Source organism: Mirounga leonina, unplaced genomic scaffold (assembly GCF_011800145.1).
Source record: "Mirounga leonina isolate KUSES-001 unplaced genomic scaffold, KU_Mleo_1.0 Mir_125, whole genome shotgun sequence".
Classification (NCBI taxonomy): domain Eukaryota; kingdom Metazoa; phylum Chordata; class Mammalia; order Carnivora; family Phocidae; genus Mirounga; species Mirounga leonina.
The window spans coordinates 41,742,313-41,767,840 of NW_023270305.1; the positions used below are offsets into that span (position 1 = coordinate 41,742,313).

Genomic DNA, 25,528 nt, shown 5'->3' on the forward strand with positions numbered 1-25,528 from the left:
TAGCTATCAGCCCTTGGAAATAATTCTGAAAAAGGAACTCATGTCAAAACAGTAAAATGAAGAATCTAAACAACAACAACAACAATAAAAAACAATGGGCTTTGGGAAGATTTTGATTTGGTGGCCTGCTGGGTAAAAGAAATTTTGATAATGTTTATTTGGGGAGAGAAAAACAAAGCAAGTGTATCCTAGCTCTTAAAGTATTACTTAAAACTCAACTGGAGAAAATAAGAGGTAAGGATCAGCTGAGAAGAGAGGCAGAAATCGAATCCCACCTTAGACATCCAAATATTTTCAGACTGTATGGTTACTTCTATGATGCTACTAGTTTACCTAATTCTAGAACGGGCACCCCTTGGATCTGTCTATGGAGAACGTCACAAACAGTCAGTCTGATGAGCAGAGGACTGCTACTCTTCTATAACAGGACTGGCAAATGCCCTGTCTTACTGTCATTCAAAGAGAGTTATTCATGGAGACATTAAGCCAGAGAATCTTTCAATCTTAGGAACCTTGTAGGGAGGGGTGCCTGGCTGGCTCAGTTGGTAGAGCATGTGACTCTTGATCTCAAGGTTGTAAGTTCCAGCTGCACACTGGGTATAGAGATGCCTTAAAAAAATAAAATCTTAAAAACAACAACAACAACAAAACCTTGCAGGGAGAGAAATCCCTGAGCCAGGGCTGCTGTATAATCTGTCAGGAACAGACTACTGACATTTATCTTACTGCTGCCTGCCTGCAATCCAGAGCACTACAGAGTTGTTTTCTTGTTTGTTTGTTTTACTGAGCAGGTAGTACTCCGGTCTCCCTACTCAGAAAGTTTCACTTCAGTAAACATGACAATCTGAAATGAAAGAAGCCACAAGACTCCTGCTGACTTCACTGGTTTCATAATCTGAAGACAAGGTTCAATTGCAGCCACCCCACAGCTTCTTCTGAGTAAGGTGTCCTTGTGGAAGATGAAGCTGGGGTTCAACTGGGGGGACAGTGACCACTTTGCTCCAACTTGATCACTTAAAGAGCCATGCTATAACCTTCCAAGTAACTAAGGGTGTGTGTTACCTACTGGATGGCCAAGCCTGGTAAAGCTGTCAGAATGAACATGTGATTCTTTCTTTCACATGCGAAAATGAAGATTTTTGTATTAAAAAAAAAAAATTAGAACCTTGACTTCACTGGGCATATGGTTACCAGAATAAAGATTATATTTCCCAGCCTCCTGGCAACACAGCTTGGTATGAATGTGTGACTTAAGTCCGGCCAATAGAATGGAAGGGGAATGGTACACGTAACATTTGAGAAGTATTTAAAGAAGGAATATACTTTTTTCTTTCCCTTTCTTCCTTTCTGCTGGCTAGAATACAGGACTGATGGCTAATGCAGGAGAATGGAGGCTAAAAATGTTGGAGCAACAGGAGAGAAAGAGCTTTGTTCCTTGATACAGTGGAGTCCACATCTGGATTTTTACAAGAAAGAGAAATAATTTCCTGTCTTCTTTAAGCCAATGTTACTTTGTTTTTGTTTTTATCTCTCAGAGCCAAAACAAATCCTAACTTTAACACACTATTATAGTCATTTTTAATCAGCATAATCCCACTGAAGTAAATTAACTGGATACGTACTTAAGAAGTAAACAAGCTGAATTTCTAGAGAAAAAGGTTTATGTACAACAATAGTATTAAAGAGAGAGCATCTTGTGGAACTGCATTTTTTATCAGTAAAGTCCATTATGTGAATTTCTTTTTTTTTTTTTTAAAGATTATTTATTTATTTGAGAGAGAGAATGAGATAGAGCGAGAGCATGAGAGAGGGGAGGGTCAGAGGGAGAAGCGGACTCCCTGCTGAGCAGGGAGCCCGATGCGGGACTCGATCCCAGGACTCCAGGATCATGACCTGAGCCGAAGGCAGTCGCTTAACCAACTGAGCCACCCAGGTGCCCCATTATGTGAATTTCTGGTAATGAGATTAACTTGTGTACTATAGTCACAAAGTTGTCCAGAAATGTCTTAAGAGCTTTAAAAATGTTAATTTTACCTGCCAATCTATACCAAAAAATTGCAGCTAATACTCTATTTCACATATGAGCAAGACAGAGAAGGGTCGAAGACAGTAAGGGAACAGAGAATACTTTTCTGTTTATACTCATTTTAGAAGGCCCGAAGAAAATAATACACAGATAATCCAGTTCAGTTACCTTCAGTGGTTTTCTGCAAGGATTCTTTTTCTTCAGGTTGGGCAGCCTTAGTCACTGCCTTTTTATTGTAGATCTCCTTTTTCTGGTTTTTATCTGAGACGTCTTCATCCCCAATGATGGAAACTTGAACTTGGGCATCTGGAATAATGACATCATGTAATTCCATAGAGAAGGAAAAGACAATAAACACAAAAGGCAAGTAAACCACCCCCCAAAAAAAGTCCAAACAAAACCCCAAACCTCTTTATATATTAAGAAAAAAAAGTATCTCCTAAGCCCCATCACAGCTTTTAAGTTGTGACAGTTATGGTGGGTTTACAACATAAATTGAAAAGCTTTTCCTATTTTTCTGTGTACAATGATGGTTTAAATAAAATACCACTTTATTTTTAAATTTAAATTCAATTAATTAACATAGAATGTATTACTGGTTTCAGAGGTACAGGCCTGTGATTCATCAGTATTATATAATATCCAGTGCTCATTATATCACATGCCCTCCTTAATGCCCATCATCCAATTATCCCAACCCTCCCTCCACCACCCCCTCAAGCAACCCTCAGTCTATTTCCTACGATTAAGAGTCTCTTATGGTTTATCTCCTTCTCTGGTTTTGTCTTGTTTTATTTTTTCCTCTCTTCCCCTATGATCCTCTGTTTTGTTTCTTAAATTCCACATATGAGTGAGATCATGTGATAATTGTCTTTCTCTGATTGACTTATTTTGCTTAGCATAATACCATCTAGTTCCATCCACGTCGTTGCAAATGGCAAGATTTCATTTTTTGATGGCTGAGTAATATTCCATTCTCTATATATACCACATCTTCCTTATGCATTCATCTACTGATGGACAACTGGGCTCTTTCCATAGTTTGGCTATTGTGGATATTGCTTCTATAAACATTGGGGTGCAGGTGCCCCTTCAGATCACTACATTTGTGTCTTTGGGGTAAATACCCAGTAGTGTAATTGCTGAGTCGTAGGGTAGCTCTATTTTCAACTTTCTGAGGAACCTCTATACTGTTTTCCAGAGTGGCTGCACCAGCTTGCATTCCCACCAACAGTATAGGAGGGTTCCCCTTTCTCCACATCCTCACCAACATCTGTCGTTTCCTAACTTGTTAATTTTAGCCTAAAATACCACTTTCAATGAAATCTGTTCTTTACCAGTTTGACACAACAGTTAAAAAAAATCAATTGTCTTTTTCAAAGTATAAAAGTGGATTTGAACAACTCTTTTGAGTTCTTAGGTTTATTCAAAGTTTTTGTCACGTATTGAGCCAATTTTGATATTTCACATCATCCTAGAAAAGTATCTGTACCATCTAGATTTTATATATAGTACTCTTACGATTTTTAAAAACCTCCTGAAATTATACCCTTTTAAAATGGCTTAATATTTTCTATTTTCTTTCTGTTTTTCTTGGTCATACTTGCTAAAGATTTATCTACCTTATTGTTTTTTTTTTGTCTTATTTTTTTTTAAAGATTTTATTTATTTATTTGACAGAGAGAGAGACAGCGAGAGAGGGAACACAAGCAGGGGGAGTGGGAGAGGGAGAAGCAGGCTTTCTGCGGAGCTGAGAGCCCGATGCGGGGCTCAACCCAGGACCCTGGGATCACAACCTGAGCTGAAGGCAGACGCTTAACGACTGAGTCCCCCAGGCGCCCCTATTGTTTTTTTTTTTTTAAATCAGCTCTTTTCTTTCTTATTATATGAGAAAACTCAAGTGTAAAATATGTTACTAAATATATTAAAAATCACCAATAAAACAACTAGGATAACAATAATGGTTATGTTTTTACAATGGGTCAAAAAGAGGTTCAGCTCATCACTAAGTATGAATATTTTTCAACAAAGAAATCAGAAAAGCGATAGAGATTAGTAAAGACATAATGTGTCTACCAAAGAGTTTAAGAAATAAAACATTACAGATATGATTCCCTGTGTAAAACCTCAGAGATGCCATTCTCTGTCTTTAGGGTAGCAACCTTTATGCTGAATTTAGAGTTTATCAATTTCAAGGATGTTTCTGAATTTTTTTACTTTATTGCATGTATTAATCAACAGTATGCACCCAGACTAGAACATAGAGCTATACTATGTTTAAAAATTGCCCTGGGATCAGCAGTACCTATTTAGCTAATAGCTATGCACAGGATTAAAAACAGTAAATGGAATAAAGCAACACAGGGAATTATACATGTAGAATTTTCAGTGGCCACTGGAGTCTCCATTTAATAAATACAACCATGTATCAACTAGGGAAGTATAATGTCAGGGATGCAGAGGAAAAAAATCAAGTAGGTCTTTAAAGATTAAAAAGTTTCATAAAAGAGTGGGGCCTATATCTGGGGATAGGGTTGAAAACTCAAATACCCACAGTGGCGAGACAGATAAGGTGGACAAATGAAGCAGACTGGCTCTGAGAAGTGAGGGGACTTGAAGCAAACACGAGAATGTACATCTTCTCTGCAGGGAACAGCCAAGCATCAGGGGCAGGTGATTACTGCCATGGGGGAATGCAAGCTGAGTGTAACCAGATATTCTTATTTTTAAAATTTAAAAATTTTAAAAATCTTATTTTTAAATGTTGGCAGCAAAATGAAAAGAAACTTTAGAACACTATGTGAGCCATATACTTTCTTGCAAAATCCAATCTATGAAAATACTAGTTTGTACCATTAGATAAATTCATGAAGCAACTTTAATCCAGATTTCCTATGTTTCTAAAACATACCCGATTAGATAATATTTCACTTCAAAAGTTGCAGTATATTTTATTTCCCATAGTGAAAATAAAATTAATAGGTTTAAGAAATCTGTGAAGCATTTTAAAAGATTTTGTAACTATTTTACCTTCTTGTTTATACCCAATAAAACAGCTAATAGAAAAGTTTGTATAATACCAGAAATAAGATAAAGACTGGACAATATTCTCATTTAGGATAACCTGGGGGAAAAAAAAAAGGCCATAAAATATACAAAGCCAATTCAGTTACCTGCATTATCTTTCTGAGGGGGTTTTCCCCCCATTGGCAAGGTTGGCTTAGCCACCACCCTCTTACTGTAGATCCCCTCTTTATGTTTAATGTTATCAGTGACTGGTAGGTCATCATCCCTCGTGCCTAGCACCTCCGCCGGGAAGTCTGGAGCAATGGCATCATTGGATCCTACAGAAAAGTGGGAAAGTAGTACAATTAACACAAATGTAGACATGAAGTTGAAGAAAGACAAAAAAATTTACCTGTTAAACTGCTTCTATTAAAAAGGCACTGCAGGACGTGAGGGCGATCTGGCTGCAACATCTGTCACCCCATTGATCGCCAGGGTTGATTCGGCTGATCTGGCTGGCTAGGCGGGTGTCCCCTTCCTCCCTCACCGCTCCATGTGCATCCCTCCCGAAGCTGCGCGCTCGGTAGAAGAGGACAACCTTCCCCGATAGAGGAGGACCGTTCTTTGGTCAAGGGTATACAAGTAGCTGCGCTCCCCTGCTAGAACCTCCAAACAAGCTCTCAAGGTCCATTTAAAAAGGTACTGCAATAGGAGTGTTGTAATGTGATCAGAAGGCGATGTCACTCAAATTGAAGCTGTCAGACATGTACAATAAATTGCAACAATACATGGTAGAGAAGCAAATGACAGAAAATATATAGAGTATCAGTTCAGAAGAAAGAATTTCCAGTTCAGGAAGGTTTTCAAAGAAAGGAGAATACAGACTGTAACTCGGAAAATAAGCAGGCTTTTTGAAATATGCAGAAGAAGGAAGAAAGACATTTTAGGCAGAGGTGAAGCATGAGCAAAGACAAGGAGGCAGGAAAGCAAAAAGTATGTAAGAACAGCAGTCACTCTGTGGTCAAGCCAGATCATAGAATACATTAAAGAAAGCGGTGGGAAATATAAAAAATAACTGTTCAGGGCAAAATTCAGCAGAGCATGGAATCCCAAGCTAAGCTAAAGAGTACAAATTTTATTGTACATGAAATGTAACACTAAGGAGGGCACGTACTGCATGGAGCACTGGGTGTTATAAGCAAACAATGAATGAGGGGACACTACATCAAAAACTAATGATGTACTGTATGGTGACTAACATAATAAAATAAATAAAAAATAAAAAAAATAAAAAGCAGAGTTTGCAGAAAATTTTAGTGAAGGGAAAATGTAATCAGCTATGTTTTAGGAAGATTAATCTGACAATAATACAAGATATAAAACACTGAAAGGAAAATCTTATGTGATAAAGAAATACAAGATTGCAAAGTAATTTTATTTTCTTTTAAAAAACATTTCAATATTCCTATGTCCACTGATAAGAGAAGTTTATCCATGCCATAAAAAAGAGGTGAAGAACATTTCTGAGCACCTAAAATATATATGGCAATAAGAGCTGAGTATCAGTCTCATTAGTACAGTGCAAATGTAAGTAAGTCATGAAGGATTTTTTAGGACAGACTGCAAGGATCCTAAGCCTGCTCGGTCATATGTACAGATTAAATTGGGCTTTTTCTCAGCTGCTTTTCACACTGCATTCTCATTTGTCAAATGCATCAAGCACTTTCCTGTTTCAGGAGCTCTGCCCATTTTGTCATTCTCTACTCTTTGCCTACCTAACCCATCTTTATCCTATAGACCTCATCTCTAAAGTTTTTTTCTTGAAAAGGCCTTCAGGAGCTCCTAAAACTAAACTGGGTACTCTTATTATTCTCATCCAGTTCTACTTTATTTTCTTAACACTTATCATTTGTAATTATGTATTTATTTGTGGTCTATTTGTTTACTCTCTGTAACAACATTCCACATACTCCATAAACTTGGGACCATGTTTATTTTGCCTCTGTAAACGTAGCACCTAGTATAGTATTTGCCAGGAACACAATAAGAGCTTTAATACTTTGGGGTTGAAGAGAAAAAGAACATGAACTGAAGCTTTTGTCACCTTAAGAAAAACAAAACAAAACAACCAAACTTTGGTTTTATATGCTTTGGAATGAATATATACAGGGAATGCAATATATGTAGTTTCATATCTGTTTTTTTTTTTCACTCAATTCAAGATAAATTTTAAATGGAATCTAGAGTTTAAAGTCAGCATATAAAATGAAAAACCATACAGGGTTGAAATTATCTCGGGAAGGTTCCTTAAAGAAGGCACCATGTTGAAATTGACATCCTATGGGCTCAACAAATCCACCAGAGAGTACTTTTTCCTCTTGGCTTGCAACGAATCATTGTGCCTGCTTCTGAGCACCTGATGAAGTGCTTGGCCTGTGTCGAGAGGCCATGTTGTAACAAAAAGACACTGGGTGTTATACACAAACAACGAATCATGGAACACTACATCAAAAACTAATGATGTAATGTATGGTGACTAACATAACATAATAAAATTAAAAAAAAAAGACACTTCAACTCTAGAATCATTCTCAGGGAATCAAGATAAGCTGTTTATTATAAAAGGCAAACGAGGACAGTAAACTTTGAGAAGAGAGGTTTCCCATCACCCATTTCAAATTTCATCATAATATGTTCATAGAGTATATAGACTGCACACAACTCTTGCACCCTTTTTAAGATTTTATTTTTGGGTAATCTCTATACCCAACGTGGGGCCTGAACCCACAACCCAGAGATCAAGAGCTGCACGCTCCACTGACTGTACCACCCAGGCACCCCAACTCTTGCACTTTTAGCATGTCTATGCTAAAAGACATATGCTCTCTCTTTTTTGTTAAGCGTATGTAATTGAACATGCTTAAATTAAATGCATATATGACCAAACGGCAATGTATGCTAAATTTATCATAGTGAAAAAATTTCATTGTAATCCATTCATTTGACTTTACATTTTCTTAAAGTTTCTTGTTCTTTTTTTTTTTTTATTTTAGGATTTTATTTATTTTTTTTCAGAGAGAGACAGCGAGCACACAAGCAGGGGGAGTGGCTAGCAGAGGGAGAAGCAGGCTCCTCACTGAGCAAGGAGTCCGATGCGGGACTCGATCCCAGGATCCTGGGATCATGACCTGAGCTGAAGGCAGACATTCAACTGACTGAGCCACCCAGACGTCCCTCCTGTTCTTGTTCTATGCTATTTTGCTAATTTTGTACACTCAACAGTAATTTGGAAGATAGATATCAAGTTTTAAAATTCTATTAGAGGGGCACCTGGGTGGCTCAGTTGGTTCAGTGACTGCCTTCGGCTCAGGTCATGATCCCGGAGTCCAAGGGTTGAGTCCTGTGTCCCGCGTCCCCCACTGGACTACCTGCTTGGCGGGAGTCGGCTTCTCCCTCTGACTCTCCCCTCTCTTGTGCTCTTTCTCTCAAATAAATAAATAAAAATTTTAAAAAAAATTCTATTAGAATTTTTCCGGTAGTATTTTTTTTTAGCATTAAAAAGTTTTTTTTAAAGATTTTATTTATTTGACAGAGAGACACAGCAAGAGAGGGAACACAAGCAGGGGGAGTGGGAGAAGGAGAAGCAGGCTTCCCGCACAGCAGGGAGCCCAACGCGGGGCTCGATCCCAGGACCCTGGGATCATGACCTGAGCCGAAAGCAGACGCTTAATGACTGAGCCACCCAGGAGCCCCTAGCGTTTTTTTATTGTGGTAAAATATACATTTGCCATTCTAACCAATTTTAAGTATACAATCACACTGACGTGCAACCATCATATCATTCTTCTCCAGAATTCACACATTTTCACAAACCAAAACTGGACCTATTAAATGATAACTCCCTTTTTCTCCTCCCCTCAACCCTTGGTAACCACTGTTCTACTTTACTTTATCTCTATGAATTTGACTACTCTAGGTACCTCATGTAAGTGGAATCTTAGAATATTTGTCCCTTTGTGATTAGCTTATGCACTTAGCACAATATCTTCAGGGTTCATCAATAATGTAGCATGTGCCAAATTTCACTTTTTAAGGCTGAATAATATTCCATTGCATATATGTATCACATTTTATGTATTTATTCATTAGCTGATAGATATGAGTTGTACCACCTTTTGGCTACTGTGAATAATGTTGCTATGAACATGAGCATACAAATATCTGTTCAAATCCCTGCTTTCAATTCTTTTGGGTATATGTTAGATCATATAGTAATTCCATGTTTAATATTTTTAATATTTTTTTTTTTTTTAGAGAGAGAGAGAGCATGTGCACAGTGGGAGAGGGGGGGCAGAGGGAGATGGAGAGAGAGAATCTTAAGCAGGCTCCATGCCCAGCATGGAGCCCGACGTGGGGCTCAATCGCATGATCCTGAGATCATGACCTGAGTCGAAATCAAGAGTCTGACACTTAACTGACTGAGCCACCCAGGCACTTCTCTACGTTTGACTTTTTCAGTAACCACTACATTGCTCTCTGTAGTGGCTACATCCTTTTAAATTCCCACCAGCAACACACAGGGGTTGCACTTTCTCCATACCCCCACCAAACCTTGTTATTTTCTGTTTGATAACAGCCATCCTAATGCATATGGAGTGGTATCTCACTGTGGTTTCAATTTGCCTTAGGACTAATAATATACAGCATCTTTTTAATGTTCTTTTTTGGCCATTTGTGTATCTTTCTTGGAAAAATGTCTATTCAGATCCTGTGCCCATTTTAAAATTAGACTCTTGGCTGTTGTTGAGTTGTAAGAGTTCTTCATATATTCTGAATATTAATCCCTTATCAGATATATGATTTGCATTTTGTTCTAATTCTGTGAATTACCTTTTTACTCTGTTGATAGTTTTTTGATATACAAAAGTTTTAATTTTTCATAAACTCCAATTTCTTTCTTTTGTTCCCTGTGCTTTTGATAACATATTAGTTTTTAAAGAACTTCTTTAACCTATCTGATAACCAAATCATGAATAAAATAAAACTTCTTTGGTCTCTTCTATTAAACACAAAGAATATAACTAAATTGGTTTTTGTTTTCATGCTTTTCATCCCGAAATTAACTTCTGACATTTTTTATTCATCTTGTAACTAAAATTTCTATTTAGATGAGTGCTTATGTTAACCTGGCTTCAAAGTTCACCACTGCTTCATTACTCTTTCTGGAACTCGTCATTTATTATTTTTTTATATTTTATTTTTTTTTAAGATTTTATTTATTTATTTGACAGAGAGATAGAGAGCACAAGTAGGCAGAGAGGCAGGCAGAGGGAGAGGGAGAGCAGGCTCCCCGTGGAGCAGGGAGCCCGATGCGGGGCTCGATCCCAGGACCCTGGGACCATGACCTGAGCTGAAGGCAGCTGTTTAACTGACTGAGCCACCCACGTGCCCCGGAACTCTTCATTTAGAACCACCTCTTCAGCTGGATGAGTCTTCAAATTAATTTTTCAAGAAAGTATGAAGGTTGCCTACAAAGAGACTCATTTTATTTTATTTTATTTATTTATTTATTTATTTTTTTTTTAAAGATTTTATTTATTTATTTGAGACAGAGAGAATGAGAGACAGAGAGCATGAGAGGGAGGAGGGTCAGAGGGAGAAGCAGACTCCCCGCCGAGCAGGGAGCCCGATGCGGGACTCGATCCCGGGACTCCAGGATCATGACCTGAGCCGAAGGCAGTCGCTTAACCAACTGAGCCACCCAGGCGCCCCAAAGAGACTCATTTTAGACCTAAAGACACATGCTGAATGAAAGTGAGGGGGTAGAGAAACATTTATCACACAAATGGATGTCAAAAGAAAGTTGGAGCAGCACTACTTAATATAGGACAAAATAGACTTTTTTGTTCTTATATTGTTTTTATCCTGCTTTGGTATCAGGGTAGTACTGGCCTCATGGAATGAAATTGAATGTGTTCCCTCTCCTCCATTATTTTAAGATTTTGATAAAGATTGTCATTATTTTTTTTTAAATGTTTGGTAGAATTCACCAATGAAACCATGGGGTCTTGGGCTTTTCTGTGCTGGGAGATTTTTGATTCCTGATGTAACTTTCATTCTTGTTATTGGTCTAAACAGATTTCCTCAGAACTTCTTGGATTCAAGATTCACGATGCAATCTTGGTAATTTCTGCATTTTTAGGAGTTATCTGGTTGTATTTTTCTAAGTTATCTGATTTGTTAGTATATAATTGTTTATAACCTGTTTTACATTATATTTCTGTGGTTATCTCCTTTTCCCTTCCATTTCTCATTTTTTTTTTTTAAAGATTTTATTTATTTATTTGAGAGAGAGCGAATGAGAGACAGAGAGCACGAGAGGGAAGAGGGCAGAGGGAGAAGCAGACCCCCCGCCGAGCAGGGAGCCCGATGCGGGACTCGATCCCGGGACTCCAGGATCATGACCTGAGCCGAAGGCAGTCGCCTAACCAACTGAGCCACCCAGGCGCCCCTCATTTTGGTTTTTGAGTCTTTTTTTTTTTCCTTAGTTGATGTAGTTAAAGCATTGCTAATTTTGTTTGTTTATGAAAATCTGGTCATTACTTTCAATCTTATGTTATTGTTTATTCTGGTCTTTATTTTACTTATCTCTGATTTTTCTTTGTTATTTCCTTCCTCTACTAAATTGCAGCTACATTTCTTCTTTTTCTAGTTCCTTGGGGTGCGATGTTGTTAATTTGAACTTTTTCCCTTAATATTTCAAGCATTTATGGCATAAATTTCTCTCTAACATCTGCTTTTGCTGCATCCCATAGGTTTTGGAATATTGTGTTTTTCTTTTGTTTTGAGATAAATTTTGATTTGCCATTTGATTTTTTATTTGGCCCATTGCTGGGGCAATAGTGTGCTAATATTTACATATTCAATATTTCATATTTATATTGTAGATTTTCCAGCTTTGTTTTATTGTTGATCTTTAGGTTTTGGTTTTTTTTTTAAAGATTTTATTTATTTATTTGACAGAGACACAGTGAGAGAGGGAACACAAGCAGGGGGAGTGGGAGAGGGAGAAGCAGGCTTCCCACCAAACAGGGAGCTCAGGACCCTGGGATTATGACCTGAGCCGAAGGCAGACGCTTAACAACTGAGGCACCCAGGCGCCCCGCTATCTTTGGTTTTATATCATCATGGCTGGAAAATATACTTGGTATATTTCAGTCTTCTTTTTTTTTTTAATTTTATTTATTTATTCATGAGAGACAGAGAGAGAGAGAGAGAGAGAGAGAGAGGCAGAGGGAGAAGCAGGCTCCCAAGGAGCACGGAGCCCGATGTGGGACTCGATCCCAGGACCCTGAGATCATGACCTGAGCTGAAGGCAGACGCTTAATCATCTGAGCCACCCAGGTGCCCCTATTTCAGTCTTCTTAAATCTGTAATATTTGTTATATTTCTTTTCAAGTGATTTAACCAGGGAATTCTTTTGTGTGTACTTGAAGAAAATGTGTATTCTATTTTTCTTGGATGGAACATTTTATATATATCTTTTAGAACCATGTATTCTGAAGTATGCTTCAAGTAAAAAATGTTCTTGTTGAAAAAAATAACTTTAACTGAGGGTACTCATTTAAAATAAAGCATATAAGAGGGGAGGTGGGTTGGGGGATGGGAGAAATAAATGAAGGGGATTAAGAGTATACTTATTATGATGAGCACTGAGTAATGATGTATAGAATTGTTGAATCACTATGTTGTACACCTGAAACTAATATAACGCTGTATGTTAACTAAACTGGAATTAAAAATTAAAAATTAAAAAAAAAGAAAGTATGAAGGTAGAGTACGATTTTGAGCTCCTGTGTATTTGTGAAAATCTCTTTGTTGCCATATTGCTTAACAACTATGTACTTGGGTCCATAAATCATTGAATTATATAATTTTCCCAATAAATACGTATTTTGTTCCATTTATTTCTTATATTTAGGATCTGGATTTCTGTTTTCTTCCCCAGATTTGAGAAGTTTTCAGCTATTATTTCTTTGAATAAATTTTCTGCTCCCTTTCTTTTCCTTCTGAGACCCTGTAATGTGAATGTCATGCTTAATAGCATCATTAAGTTCCCCTAACCTATTCTCATTATAATTATTGTTTTTTTCTATTTTCTGTTCAACTTGATTGCTTTCTATTACTCTGTCTTCCATTGCTCACTGATCCATTCTTCTGTGTTCTCTAGTTTACTATTTATTCTCTCTAGTGTATTTTTGAGTTCATCAATGATTGATTCTTTTTTATATTTTCTCACTGAGATCTGCCACTCTTTTCTCAAGTTCAGTGAATATCTTTATTACCATTACTTTATATTTTCTATCAGGCATATTGCTTATCTCCATTTTGTTTAGCTCTCTTGCTGTGATTTTGTCCTGTTCTTTCATTTGGGACATATTCCTCTATCTCACTTTTTCTAACTCTGTTTCTCTGTGTTAGAAGAGTCAGCTACATCTTCTGCTCTTGATAGTGAGTTGCCTTATGAAGAAGAGGTCCTGTAGTGCCATGCAATGCAATGTTCCCTGTTCACCAGAAACTGGCGCTTCAGGGGTGTCTCCTACATGTATTGCATGGGTCCTACTATTGTGGTTAAGCCATGTTTGCCTTCAGTCTGGTCAGCTGCAATGGGTCTCTTTGCTTGTAGTGGGCAGGTTTAGTCTCTATGTTGTTAGGGGCCAGTTTGGGGCTGCCTTGTGGTTGAGTTGGGTAAGACCAGATGTTTGCTAGAGCTGCAGTTGCACTGAACTGCAGGGTGCTCTCCTTGTGTTGTCCCCTGAGAGGCTTTTGTTGGTGGGCAAGGCCTGCAGTCAGACCAGATGTTTGCTCCCAGCCCACAGTTGAACTGGTGTGTGTATTTATCTTTGTCTCTACCCAGGGCAGGAGTCACCTTGAAGTGGTCCTGGTCACTGTTGGGGCTACTTGCACAATGCCATACTTCTGGTGCCACTCTGGATGGACTTTGCCAAGAGCAGGTCAGATGGAGCAAATCCACAGGAGAATGTGGGGGCAGGACACACTATTAGCAAAGTTAGGTATGTGTTGGTATGCTTGTGGGAGAAGACCTGGAAGCTTTTGGAGAACTTCTGCTGAGAGCACTTTCGATGGGGCAGATCCATGGGGGTACAACATGGGAGTGGGGCATCCTATTAACAAAACTAGGTGGAGAGTGTTCATGCTTCTTCCAGCAAATGTGCATGTATCTAGGATTGCGGATGGGGAAGAGAAATGGCACTAGCTTTTTTGTTCTTGGAGAAATCTAAAGATCCTTGCTCCTACAGCACACCTGAGATTAGTAAATAGATCTTCCCACATCCTCTAGGCATTTTCCAAACTACTGCTTCTATACTGTATCTCAGAAAGGCTGTTGTGCTGTCCCTTTAAAAGTGGGGACTCAGTTTCCTATTGCCCTCTGGCTATCCCAAAGCAGAGCCTGCTTGTTTTTAAAGTTCATGGTGTTAAGCCCCAGTGATTGTCAAAACTTGAGAAGTTAAGCCGCTCTGGTCTTCAAAGCCAAATGTTATGGGGATTTATCTTCCCAGTGCGGGTCCCCCATGTCTGGGGTGCCTGGTGTGGAGTCTTCTTCTGTGCTAAATAGATATTTACTAGTATAGCATTTTAATTCCTACGGTGAGTCTTTCATTATATATTTTTGAGTTATATTCTTAGTGGTTGTTCAGGAGTTACAACTCACATTTTAGTATAAATTAACAATCTTTTTGGATTAATACCAATTTCAACTGTATACAAAAACTCTTCTCTTGTATAGCTCTGTCTCCTCCCTTCTTTATGCTATTATTTTCATAAGCAATATCGCTATACATTTTTGTACAACAGAGATTTATTACTATTGTTTTATGTATTTGTCTTTAAAGTCGTACAAAAAAATGGATTATAAGCAAAAATACATTTATTTATACCGTCTTTTATTATTTACCTGTGTAGCTATCTTTACCAGTGTTCTTTATTTTTAATATGGATTCAAATTACTGGTAGTGTCCACTGAAGAATCCCCTTAGTATTTCCTATAGGTCTGTTTGTTACCAATAAACTCAGTTTATCTGAGAATGTCTTAATTTCTCCTTCATTTTTTGAAGGGTAGTTCCGCTAGATAGAGAGTTGTTGGTTGATAGCTTCTTTTTCTTTCAGCTCTTTGAATACATCATTGCAATACCTTCTGGCCTCCAAGGTTTCTGATGAGAAATCAGCTATTAATCTTATTGAGGATCCCTTGTACTCTTGCTGGTTTCAACACTCTCTTTATCTTTGTCTTTTAACAGTTTATGATGTGTCTAATTGTGGATCTCTTTAAGTTTATCCTGTTTGGGTTTCCTTCAGCTTATCAGATGTATAGATTAATAGTAGCTATAAAATTTGGGAAGTTTTTGTCATTATTTCTCAAACATTCTTTCAGTCTCATCGTCTCTCCTTCTGGAACTCCCATTCTATGTAAATAGTACTCTTGATGGTGTCCCACAGGATTCTGAGATTCTGTTCCTTCTTCATTTTTTTTTTCTGTGTCTCACACTGAATAATCTCAATTGGCCCATCTTCACGTTCACTGATCCTTTCTTCTGCCTGTTCAAATCTGATACTGAGCTTTCCTAGTGAATTTTAAATTCTGTTTGTTGTGTTTTCAACTCCAGAATTTCTCTTTGGATTTCTTTTTGTAATTCATAACTTTTAGTTGATATTATCTATTTGGTTAAGACACTGTTCTCATACTTTAGTTCTTTGTTTTTATTTATTTATTTTTTGAGCACGTGAGTGAGTGAGCAAGCACATGAGTAGGAGCAGGGGGCAGAGGGAGAGTAAGAGAAAGAATCTTATGCAGGCTCCATGCCCAGTGCAGAGCCCGATGTGGGGCTCAATCTCACGACCCTGAGAACATGACTTGAGTCAAAATCAAGAGTCAGACGCTTAACAAACTGAGCCACCCAGGCGCCCCTCTTTAGTTCTTTAGATATAGTTTCATTTAGTTCTTTGAACATATTTTAAATAGCTAATTAAGTCTTACATCTGGAATTTCCTAGAGACAATTCCTAAACTGTTATTTTCTTGCCTATGAATCCTATTTTTTCGTTTTTAATTTCATAGCTTGTAATTTTTTTGTTGAAAACTTAACATCTTAAATAATAAAATATGGTAATCTCAGAAATCAGATTCTATCCACTCCCCAAAGTTTGCTGTTGTTGCTTTATGTTGTTTTTTAAAGTAACTTCTCTGAATGAATTCTGTAAAATCTATTCAAGTTTCTACTCAACTAGTTTAGTGGTCAGTTAATGCCTAAACAAAGATTTCCTTAAACACCTAGAACCAGTAAATCAGGAAGATTTGCAAAGGGGTTTTTCGTGCATATCAGGGCATGCCTTCAACTTTGAGCCAGGCAGTTGTCAACTCGCCTTAGCCTTCTTTTTCTTCTTACAGAGAGACTGAAGCACAACCAGAGATAAAGGATAGGGTCTTTTCAGGTCTTCCCTGAGAATACACATAGGCCTATGCATGTAAACAGTCTTCTAGAGTCCCAGGAGTATGTCAAAGCTTTTCTTTTCTTTTTTTAAAGATTTTATTTATTTGACAGAGAGAGAGCGAGCAGGTGAGAAAGCACAAGCAGGGGGAGCAGCAGAGGGAGAGAGAGAAGCATGCTCCCCGCTCAGCAGGGAGCCCAATGCAGGGCTTGATCCCAGGACCCTGAGATCATGATCTGAGCCAAAGGTAGATGCTTAACCAACTGAGCCACCCAGGCACCCCTGTCAAAGCTTTTCTAAACATCTATGGACATCTCATCCTTGGTTTTTACCTTTAAGCTTTGGGTTAGTCTATTGTTTGCCTCAGTTGTTGCCTATCACCTCAGGCATTATAACACTAAAACATTTGCCTGTAAATGTTCTTGACAAACACCCCATGCACACCCCCACACATGCACACACACACACACACACAGGCTTTTAACACTGGATAGCTCTGAATGAGATTAAATAAAGACAGGTCTTTTGAATGGCATCTTCCAGGGAACCACCAGACAGATCAAATACTGACAATTCTTTGGGAATGAAGTTTTGAAACAGGTGTGGCTCTGTTCTAGTCCCTCCAGTCCTGGGAAAGCAGGCTGATATTTTTCAAGGTTATTACTGAGCTGAGTGTGAGGATGGGACTAGGGGATGTTAAATGCCACAAAGCTTACTGTTCTTACCAAGACACAGCCATTTCTCTTGAATAAATGTTCATTGGGCTGCTGTAAGCCTTTGGGTAATTTCCAGAATTTTGGAAAAATTTTCTGAAGTTTTGCCAATTTTTGTTAATTTTACCAAGGGGTGAAATCTTAGGTCTTTACTCCACCATTTTCTCTGCTGTAATGCCCCACTTCCTTAAATGGTCCAGCCAGTTCTCTCCCTCCGGCTTTTCGCTCCTATACAGTGATTATCAATATATAAATATTTGAATGTCTAAAATGAATACTGATATGAGGTATAAAATGACTTACCAAAAAAAAAAAAAAAAAGACATGTCTCAGAACTTACGATCTAATATAAATAGAGTCTTGTTCTACTTAAGAATGTTACTGGGCATAATACATAAATTTCTAATATTGATCTCTTTCTTTCATTGATCTGTTACCTTTGCCTTGTTTATATTTTAGGGATTTCATTAATTTAAATGTTTATTCATTCTCAGTTGAGGAAAAATCTATCTGGCCCAAATATTTGCTACTAATGGTATATGACTTACCCTTGGCCCCAAACATTAATTGGATCCTTCTCATATATATAGATGCATAATATATTAATTAACAGCTATTAGAATAATTCCTAGGTTTTCATCTAGAGTAGCTCTACTGGTTTAAGAAAGGATCTTACTATGGTCAACTCCCCCATTCTCAGAATAGATGGAGAACATGAAAACTACAACCTCAAGTGTGTAGGGGTGTGTGTGTGTGTGTGTGTGTGTGTGTATAGTTATTGGATCTCCTTCTGCCTTATTGATGTATTCAGTACTTTATTTACAGGGACATTATTTCTCAGGATACAATGTACCATCCCTGAATTATTTTCTCTTTCCACCACTGTCCAATTTTTCTCAAAATTACTGTCTCCAACTAGATGAGAGTTAGGGACATAAACATATAGTAGCACAATAGAGGCCTCAAAAACTACTGAGACATCTGATCAGAGTTTTACTGGTACAGGCATCTTTCTGTCTTCTGAACTGGGGATTGAAAGTGAAAGAGTGATCAAAGTTTCCTTTCTGGTAGCCATTAAATGATTGCGTCTTTTTTCCCCATTAAGTGTGTTTTTATTTAAATTCCAGTTCATATGCAGTGTAATATTACTTTCAGGTATACAATATAGTGATTCAACACTTCCACACCTCACCAGTGCTCATCACAAGTGTCCTCCTTAATCTCCATCACCTATCTAATCCATCCCCCCACCCACCTCCCTTCTGGTAACCATCAGTTTGTTCTCTTTAGTTAAGAGTCTGTTTCTTGGTTTGTCCCCCCTTTAATCCCTTTGCTCATTTGTTTTGTTTCTTAAATTCCACATGAGTGAGATCATATGGTATTTGTCTTTCTTTAACTTATTTTGCTTAGCATAATACTCTCTAGCTCCATCCATGTTGTTGCAAATGGCAAGATATCATTCTTTTTTTATGGCTAAGTAATGTTCTGTTGTATATATACACCACTTCTTTTTTTTTTTTTTAAGATTTTATTTATTTATTTGAAAGAGAGAGTATGAGCAGGGATAGGGGCAGAGGGAAAAGCAGACTCCCCATTGAGCAGGGTGCTCAACACGGGGCTTCATCCAGGAACCCGAGATCATGACCTGAGCCAAAGGCAGATGCTTACCCAACTGAGCCACCCAGGCACCCCTGTACTACATCTTTTTTTTTTTTTTAAAGATTTTATTTATTTATTTGAGACAGAGAGAATGAGAGAGACAGAGAGCACATGAGAGGGGGGAGGGTCAGAGGGAGAAGCAGGCTCCCCGCCGAGCAGGGAGCCTGATGCGGGACTCGATCTCAGGACTCCAGGATCATGACCTGAGCCGAAGGCAGTCGCTTAACCAACTGAGCCACCCAGGCGCCCCCTGTACTACATCTTCTTTATTCATTCATTCATCAATCAACAGACACTTGGACTGTTTCCCTAATTTGGCTATTATCGATAATGCTGCTATAAATAGAAGGGTGCATATGTCCATTTAAGTTAGTATTTTTGTATTCCTTGGGTAAATACCCACTAGTGTGATTGCTGGATCATAGGATAATACTATTTTTAACTTTTTGATGAACCTCCATACAGCTTTCCAGAGTGGCTGCACCAGTTTGCATTCCCATTAAAAGTGCAAAAGGGTTCCCCTTTCTCTACATTCTCACGAACACCTGTTGTTTTTTGTTGATTTTAGCTATTCTGACAGGTGTGAGGTGATCTCTCATTGTGGTTTTGATTTGCATTTCCCTGATGATCAGTGATGTTAAGCATCTTTTCATGCGTCTGTTGGCCATCTGCATATCCTCTTTGGAAAAATGTCAATTTGTGTCTTCTGCCCATTTTTATTTATTTATTTATTTATTTTTTATTTGCGCGAGAGAGAATGAGAGACAGAGAGCATGAGAGGGAGGAGGGTCAGAGGGAGAAGCAGACTCCCTGCCGAGCAGGGAGCCCGATGTGGGACTTGATCCCGGGACTCCAGGATCATGACCCGAGCCGAAGGCAGTCGCTTAACCAACTGAGCCACCCAGGCTCCCCTTCTGCCCATTTTTAATTGGATTATTCATTTTTGGGGTGTTGAGTTTTATAAGTTCTTCATATATATATTTATAAAAATATGTCATCTGCAAATATCTTTTTCCATTCCGTAGGTTGCCTTTTAGTTTTGGTGATTGTTTCCTTCCCTGTGCAGAAGCTTTTTATTTTGACAGAGTCCCAATAGTTTATTTTTTATTTTGTTTCCCTTGCCTCAGGAGACATATCTAGAAAGAAGGTGGTACAGCTGATGTTAAAAAAATTACTTTACTGCTTATGTTCTGTTCTAGGATTTTTATGGTTTCATGTCTCACATTTAGGTCTTTAATCTATTTTGAATTTATTTTTGTATATGGTGTAAGAAAGTGTTCCAGTTTCATTCTTTTGCATGCTGCTGTCCAGTTTTCCCAACACCATTTATTGAAGAGACTGTCTTTCTCCCATTGGATATTCTTTCCTGCTTTGTCGAAGAATAACTGACCATGTAACTGAGGCTTCATTTCTGGGTTTTCTATTCTGTTCCATTGGTTTATGTAGCTATTTTTGTGCCAATACCATACTGTTTTGACTACTATAGCTTTGTAATATAACTTGAAGTCTGGAATTGTGATGTCTCCAGCTTTGTTTTTCTTTTTCAAGGTTGTTTTTTGGCTATCTGGGGTCTTTTGTGGTTCCATACAAATTTTAGGATTGTTTGTGCTAACTCAGTGAAAAATGCTGCTGGTATTTTGACACGGATTTCATTAAATGTGTAGTTTGCTTTGGGTAGTATAGACATTTTAACAGTATTTGTCCTTCCAATCCATGAGCATGGAATGTCTTTCCATTTCTTTGTGTTATCTTCAATTTCGAAGTACAGGTCTTTCAACTCTTTGGTTAGGTTGATTCCTAGGTATCTTACTGTTTTTGGTGCCACTGTAAATGAGACTGATTCCTTAATTTCTCTTTCTTCTGCTTCATTACTGGTATATAGAAATGCAACAGATTTCTATGTTAATTTTATATCCTGTGACTTTACTGAATTTATCAGTTCTAGCAGTTTTTTGGTGGAGTCTTTTGGGTTTTCTATATATAGCATCATGTCATCTGCAAATAGTGAAAGTTCTACTTCTTCCTTGCTGATTTGGATGCTTTTTATTTCTTTGAGTTGTCTGATTGCTGAGGCTAGGACTTCCAGTACTACGTTGAATTAAAGTGGTGAGAGTGGACATCCCTGTCTTGTTCCTGCCCCTCGAGGAAAAGCTCTCTGTTTTTCCCCACTTGGGATGATATCAGCTGTGGGTTTTTCACATATGGCCTTTATTATGTTGAGGTATGTTCCCTCTAAACCTACTCTGTTGAGGGTTTTTATCATGAATGTATGTTGTACTTTATCAAATGCTTCCTCTGCATCTATTGAAAATGATCACATGGTTCTTTTCTTTTATTAATGTGATGTATCGCATTGATTCATTTGTAAATATTGAACCACCCTTGCAACCCAGGAATAAATCTCCATTAAGTGTGTTTTTAAAATCACAGCGTTGCATGCAGTGGAAATTTCTTCTAGTTCTTGGTTATAGGCTTAATAATTAATCCTACCATTTGATAATATGAGCATTTTTATGGTTCTTTTTTTCAGTAGCATCATAGTGGGGAATTAGAAGCAGTTGTACCAGGCACTTTAACTTAGTTACCATTAGATACTTGCTTGGTCCTCTTAAAGTTAACCCAAAAAATCTGCCTAAGACTAGGGAAAATTCCTCATTTGTGTGCAATTTCTACACATATAAAGATGTCTACTGACAAATCATGAAAAAAATTTTTATCTAAACTGAACCGAGTCATCTCCTATGAACCACTCTAAATGTTATTCCATCAATCAAAACCCTACACCACACCAACTCAGTATTCTTATCTTAAAATCCCCACAGGAAATATTTATTGAATTGCTGCATGGGGTGCTATTCATTTTCTAAATCTGCAGTTCCCCTGTGGTGATCTCATAGGGGTACTTGGGATATTTTAAGATTCTGTGGAAACAACAGTGATAACTGGTATCTAGTATACAGTGCACAAGCTACTAGCTCAAAGTAGTTTAAAGTTTCAATATTAGATAATGCCACATTCCTTTCAGTGCTGTTGTATCTTTGCACTAGATTTTTGACAATTTCTGTAGTAAAAGCAGCAAATAACTGTGGTTGTGTAAAATTTCATCTCAAGGTTTGAGAAGCTGTACAGTGTTCTAACAGCTGCACATACCGCATTAGTAAGTAACTGTGGTTATTTATAAACAAAGTAAAATATTTTCTTTCAAAACCTAAAACTAAAAGGAAATACCTAATATTTTTGTTTATTGTTAGATCAAAACAATAAGTATTTATGTCTTAATAACTTACAGCTGTTTGAAAAAATACCTCTTGTGTTTATATGTGTTCTACATAATGAGAACAAAAAAATTACCAAAATACTAAGGGCACTGTGAACAGAAAAAACTTGGAAACCTTTGTCTGAAATGAAGTCCACTAACCCAAACAAACAATTTACCCATACAATTTTCTTCATTAAATACTTATTAAATGTTTTCATATACATAATACATCTCACCAAATAACTCACTTTTCTGAACCAGAGACTGAGACACGAAAAGCTGCGTATTTCACTGAAGGATTAAATATCACTGAGCTTTCATATGTCATTCTAGAATTAACCAGCCAATCCACAAGTAAATTTTCAAAAAATAAAATTCTGAATAATTTATGCATAATACCTGAGTGTGAGCTCTCAATGGTGGTATCTGATCTGGAATCCAGAGATGAAGGAATTTGTTTTAATTGTGGAACATAGTACATCTTCGTACTACCAGGAGGCTTATATGGCAACAATGAAGGTTGGGCTAAGGAGATAAAAGAAAGATCAGAACAATTAATAAGAAAACATTTATTAATTCACTGAATAAATATTGAGTGCCTTCCATGTGCCAAGCACTGTACAAGATTCTTGGGATATATCAGGGTGCCTCACTGGCTCAGTCGGAAGAGCATGTAACTCTTGATCTCCGGGTTGTGAGTTCGAGCTCCACATGGAGTGTAGAGATTACCTAAATAAACTTTAAAAAAAGGATTCTTAGGATATATCAGTGGACTAAAACAGAAAAATACCTCTGCCTTCAAGAAGAGCTAGCCTTCTAGAGGGAGGAGGTATACATCTGTGCCAAAGTAATAATTTGATTATTATAGAGGAGATTTATATATATATACATATACTTGTTTTTGTCTCTCTGAAGTCAAGGGAAACAAAAAGTGTATAGAGGAGGGGAAATTTTAAACAGACAAAATAGGTTATAGCCTCCACTTCTATTTGGTCATATTCCTCCTTCTAGAGGAAAGAGGTAAACAACAAACATATTAAATAAATTATTTAGTATTTTAATAAATTTCAAGTTACATAAAAAAGACAATTAGAAAATGTTGAGAGGTAGGACTACTGGGGAAATCGGGGTAGGATGCAATTTAAACAGGGTGGTAGGGTAGGCCTTATTAGATGAGTTTTTTAGCAATCTATTCCATGTACAGATGGCTTTAACTAAAAACCACTTTATCTTATACTGAACTCAAACTCGTTAAACTCTTACTACCGGTCTTACTGTCTTATTCTGTCCCAAGAGTCATAAAAAGTAAGTCAAATTCTCTTCTACATGACAGATCTTCAAAATAAGGTTTCTTTTTTTTTTTTTAAATAAAGTTTCCATTATAGAAGTATAAATTCTCGACATTAAGAAAATACATAAAAGTAATACTTGGTATAGTTAGTTGTGTTGTTGTTACTAAATTTTAGCTTTCTAAAGGGTGTGTAGTGGCATATCATTATGGTAAAAATTTGCATTGCCCTAATAATTATGTTTAGAATCTTTTTAAGTTGTTATTGCCATCAAATATAAACCAGTAGGAATAACAGTGAATTTAGCACAGTCACTGCACACGATATTGGTATAAAGAAATACAATTATATTTCTATACAACAGTAAAACCACATGGGAAAAAATACTGTATACAATGTCATAAAAAAATATAATATCAAATATCTAATGAATAAATGTAAGGAAAGATTTCTTCACTGAAAACTGCAAAATGCTGATGAGTAAAATTAAAAACAGATGAATGGATATACCACGCTTATGAATTAAAATATTCAATAGTGTAGACACGCTAATTACCCCAACATTAAAAAAAAGGAATAAATAAAAGTAAAAAAGACAAAGTCCTACCACTCAAAGATAACTGGTTTTTTTTTTTTATAGTTATATATCCTGTTTGGGTCAACTTTCTCTCTTTTTTTTTAAATTTATTTATTTGAGATAGAGAATGAGAGAGAGAGCACAAGAAGGGGGAGTCAGAGGGAGAAACAGGCTCCCTGCTGAGCACGGAGCCCAGTGTGGGACTCGATCCCAGGACTCCAGGATCATGACCTGAGCCGAAGGCGGTCGCTTAACCAACTGAGCCACCCAGGCACCCAAAGATAACTGTTATTAACATTTTAATGTATTTCCTATGTGTCCTTTCTCTCTGTCTTATGTGTATACACAGTTCTCTGCATATACTATGTATAATATGGAATTCAGTGTTTCTACTTGGCATTTAAAATAAAACATTCATTTTATTTCCTGTCTTTACATTTTATGTGGCTATACTACAGATTAAATGTTTTAAACACTTCTCCTAATGTTGAAAATTTAAGCGGAGTTAAATTTTCAATTATAAAGAATTCTGTGAATAAAGATTTTCCTATGTATAGCATATCCATTTTCCCCTCTTACCCCAGCTCAGGTAAATTCTCTGATTAGAGAGTGAAAAATTATACCATTTATAAAGTTTGTTTTTAAAAACACTAACTGCTAAAATATTTTCTAAAATGTCTGTACCAAAGTAATAATTTGATTATTATAGAGGGGAGACACACACACACACACACACACACACACACACACTTGTTTTTGTCTCTCTGAAGTCTGGGGAAACAAAAAAGTATATAGATGAGGGGAAATTTTAAACAGAAAAAATAGGCTATAGCCTCCACTTCTATTTGGTCATTACTGTAGTCATTGTTAGAATATTGACTGATTAATTTTCTTCCTCTACCAGTGTATATAAAACTTAATAGTGATGGTTAAATTTACTAGTTGAAAGGCTACAAAAAAGATGAATAACACGTGGGCAGGATTACAATGGACACAGAGCAAGAATGGCTATCATACAGAGCTGGAGAATTCTGAGACAGATAAGTGGCTTTTCAAAATTCTTGACAACTTTATGTTTGGATGCAATAGTTTTAAGGTTACTTTGGCCTGGCTGCCTATGGGGGAAGAAGTGACTACACGGCAAATAATCGTTGCTCTTAGGAAAGGAAAAAAAAAGATTAGAGAAGGGTAAAGAAGAAAATTCAACTATAAAATTTATTTTTTCAAAAACTTGGAAAATAGAACCAAATATACACATACAGTATATTATTCTGAATTTGTTAGAGTATTGAGCAAAGTCATGTGTTTAACATACTATTCTTTGTAAGTTAAAATGTTTTCATACAAAAAACCCTCACAAAATTTTACTTTTAAATACACAGTAGTATTAAAAATAATATTTTTTCAGTAAGCCAAATGATATTAATCCTTTAAAGGAATCCTTTCTCCCAGGTCCTGTATGCAAAGGTGAAAACATAAATTATGGCCTCTA

The 25,528-nt window shown here is 37.1% G+C and overlaps 1 protein-coding gene across 3 annotated transcripts in view; it reads right to left on the bottom strand.

Annotated features, from left to right (window-relative positions):
• The window catches only part of ALMS1 (ALMS1 centrosome and basal body associated protein), a 213,235-nt gene that overhangs the window by 53,655 nt on the left and 134,052 nt on the right, over window positions 1-25,528 (bottom strand). For all 3 annotated transcript variants that reach the window (XR_004678529.1, XM_035001297.1, XM_035001296.1), the window contains 3 exons: window positions 22,570-22,695; window positions 5,200-5,370; window positions 2,195-2,332 (listed from right to left, as the gene is read on the bottom strand). Coding sequence is in view for 2 of the 3 variants with exons in the window: in XM_035001297.1 (XP_034857188.1) it covers window positions 2,195-2,332; window positions 5,200-5,370; window positions 22,570-22,695 (435 nt within the window). In the remaining variant the exon portion in view is untranslated. The remainder of the gene's footprint in view (window positions 1-2,194; window positions 2,333-5,199; window positions 5,371-22,569; window positions 22,696-25,528) is intronic.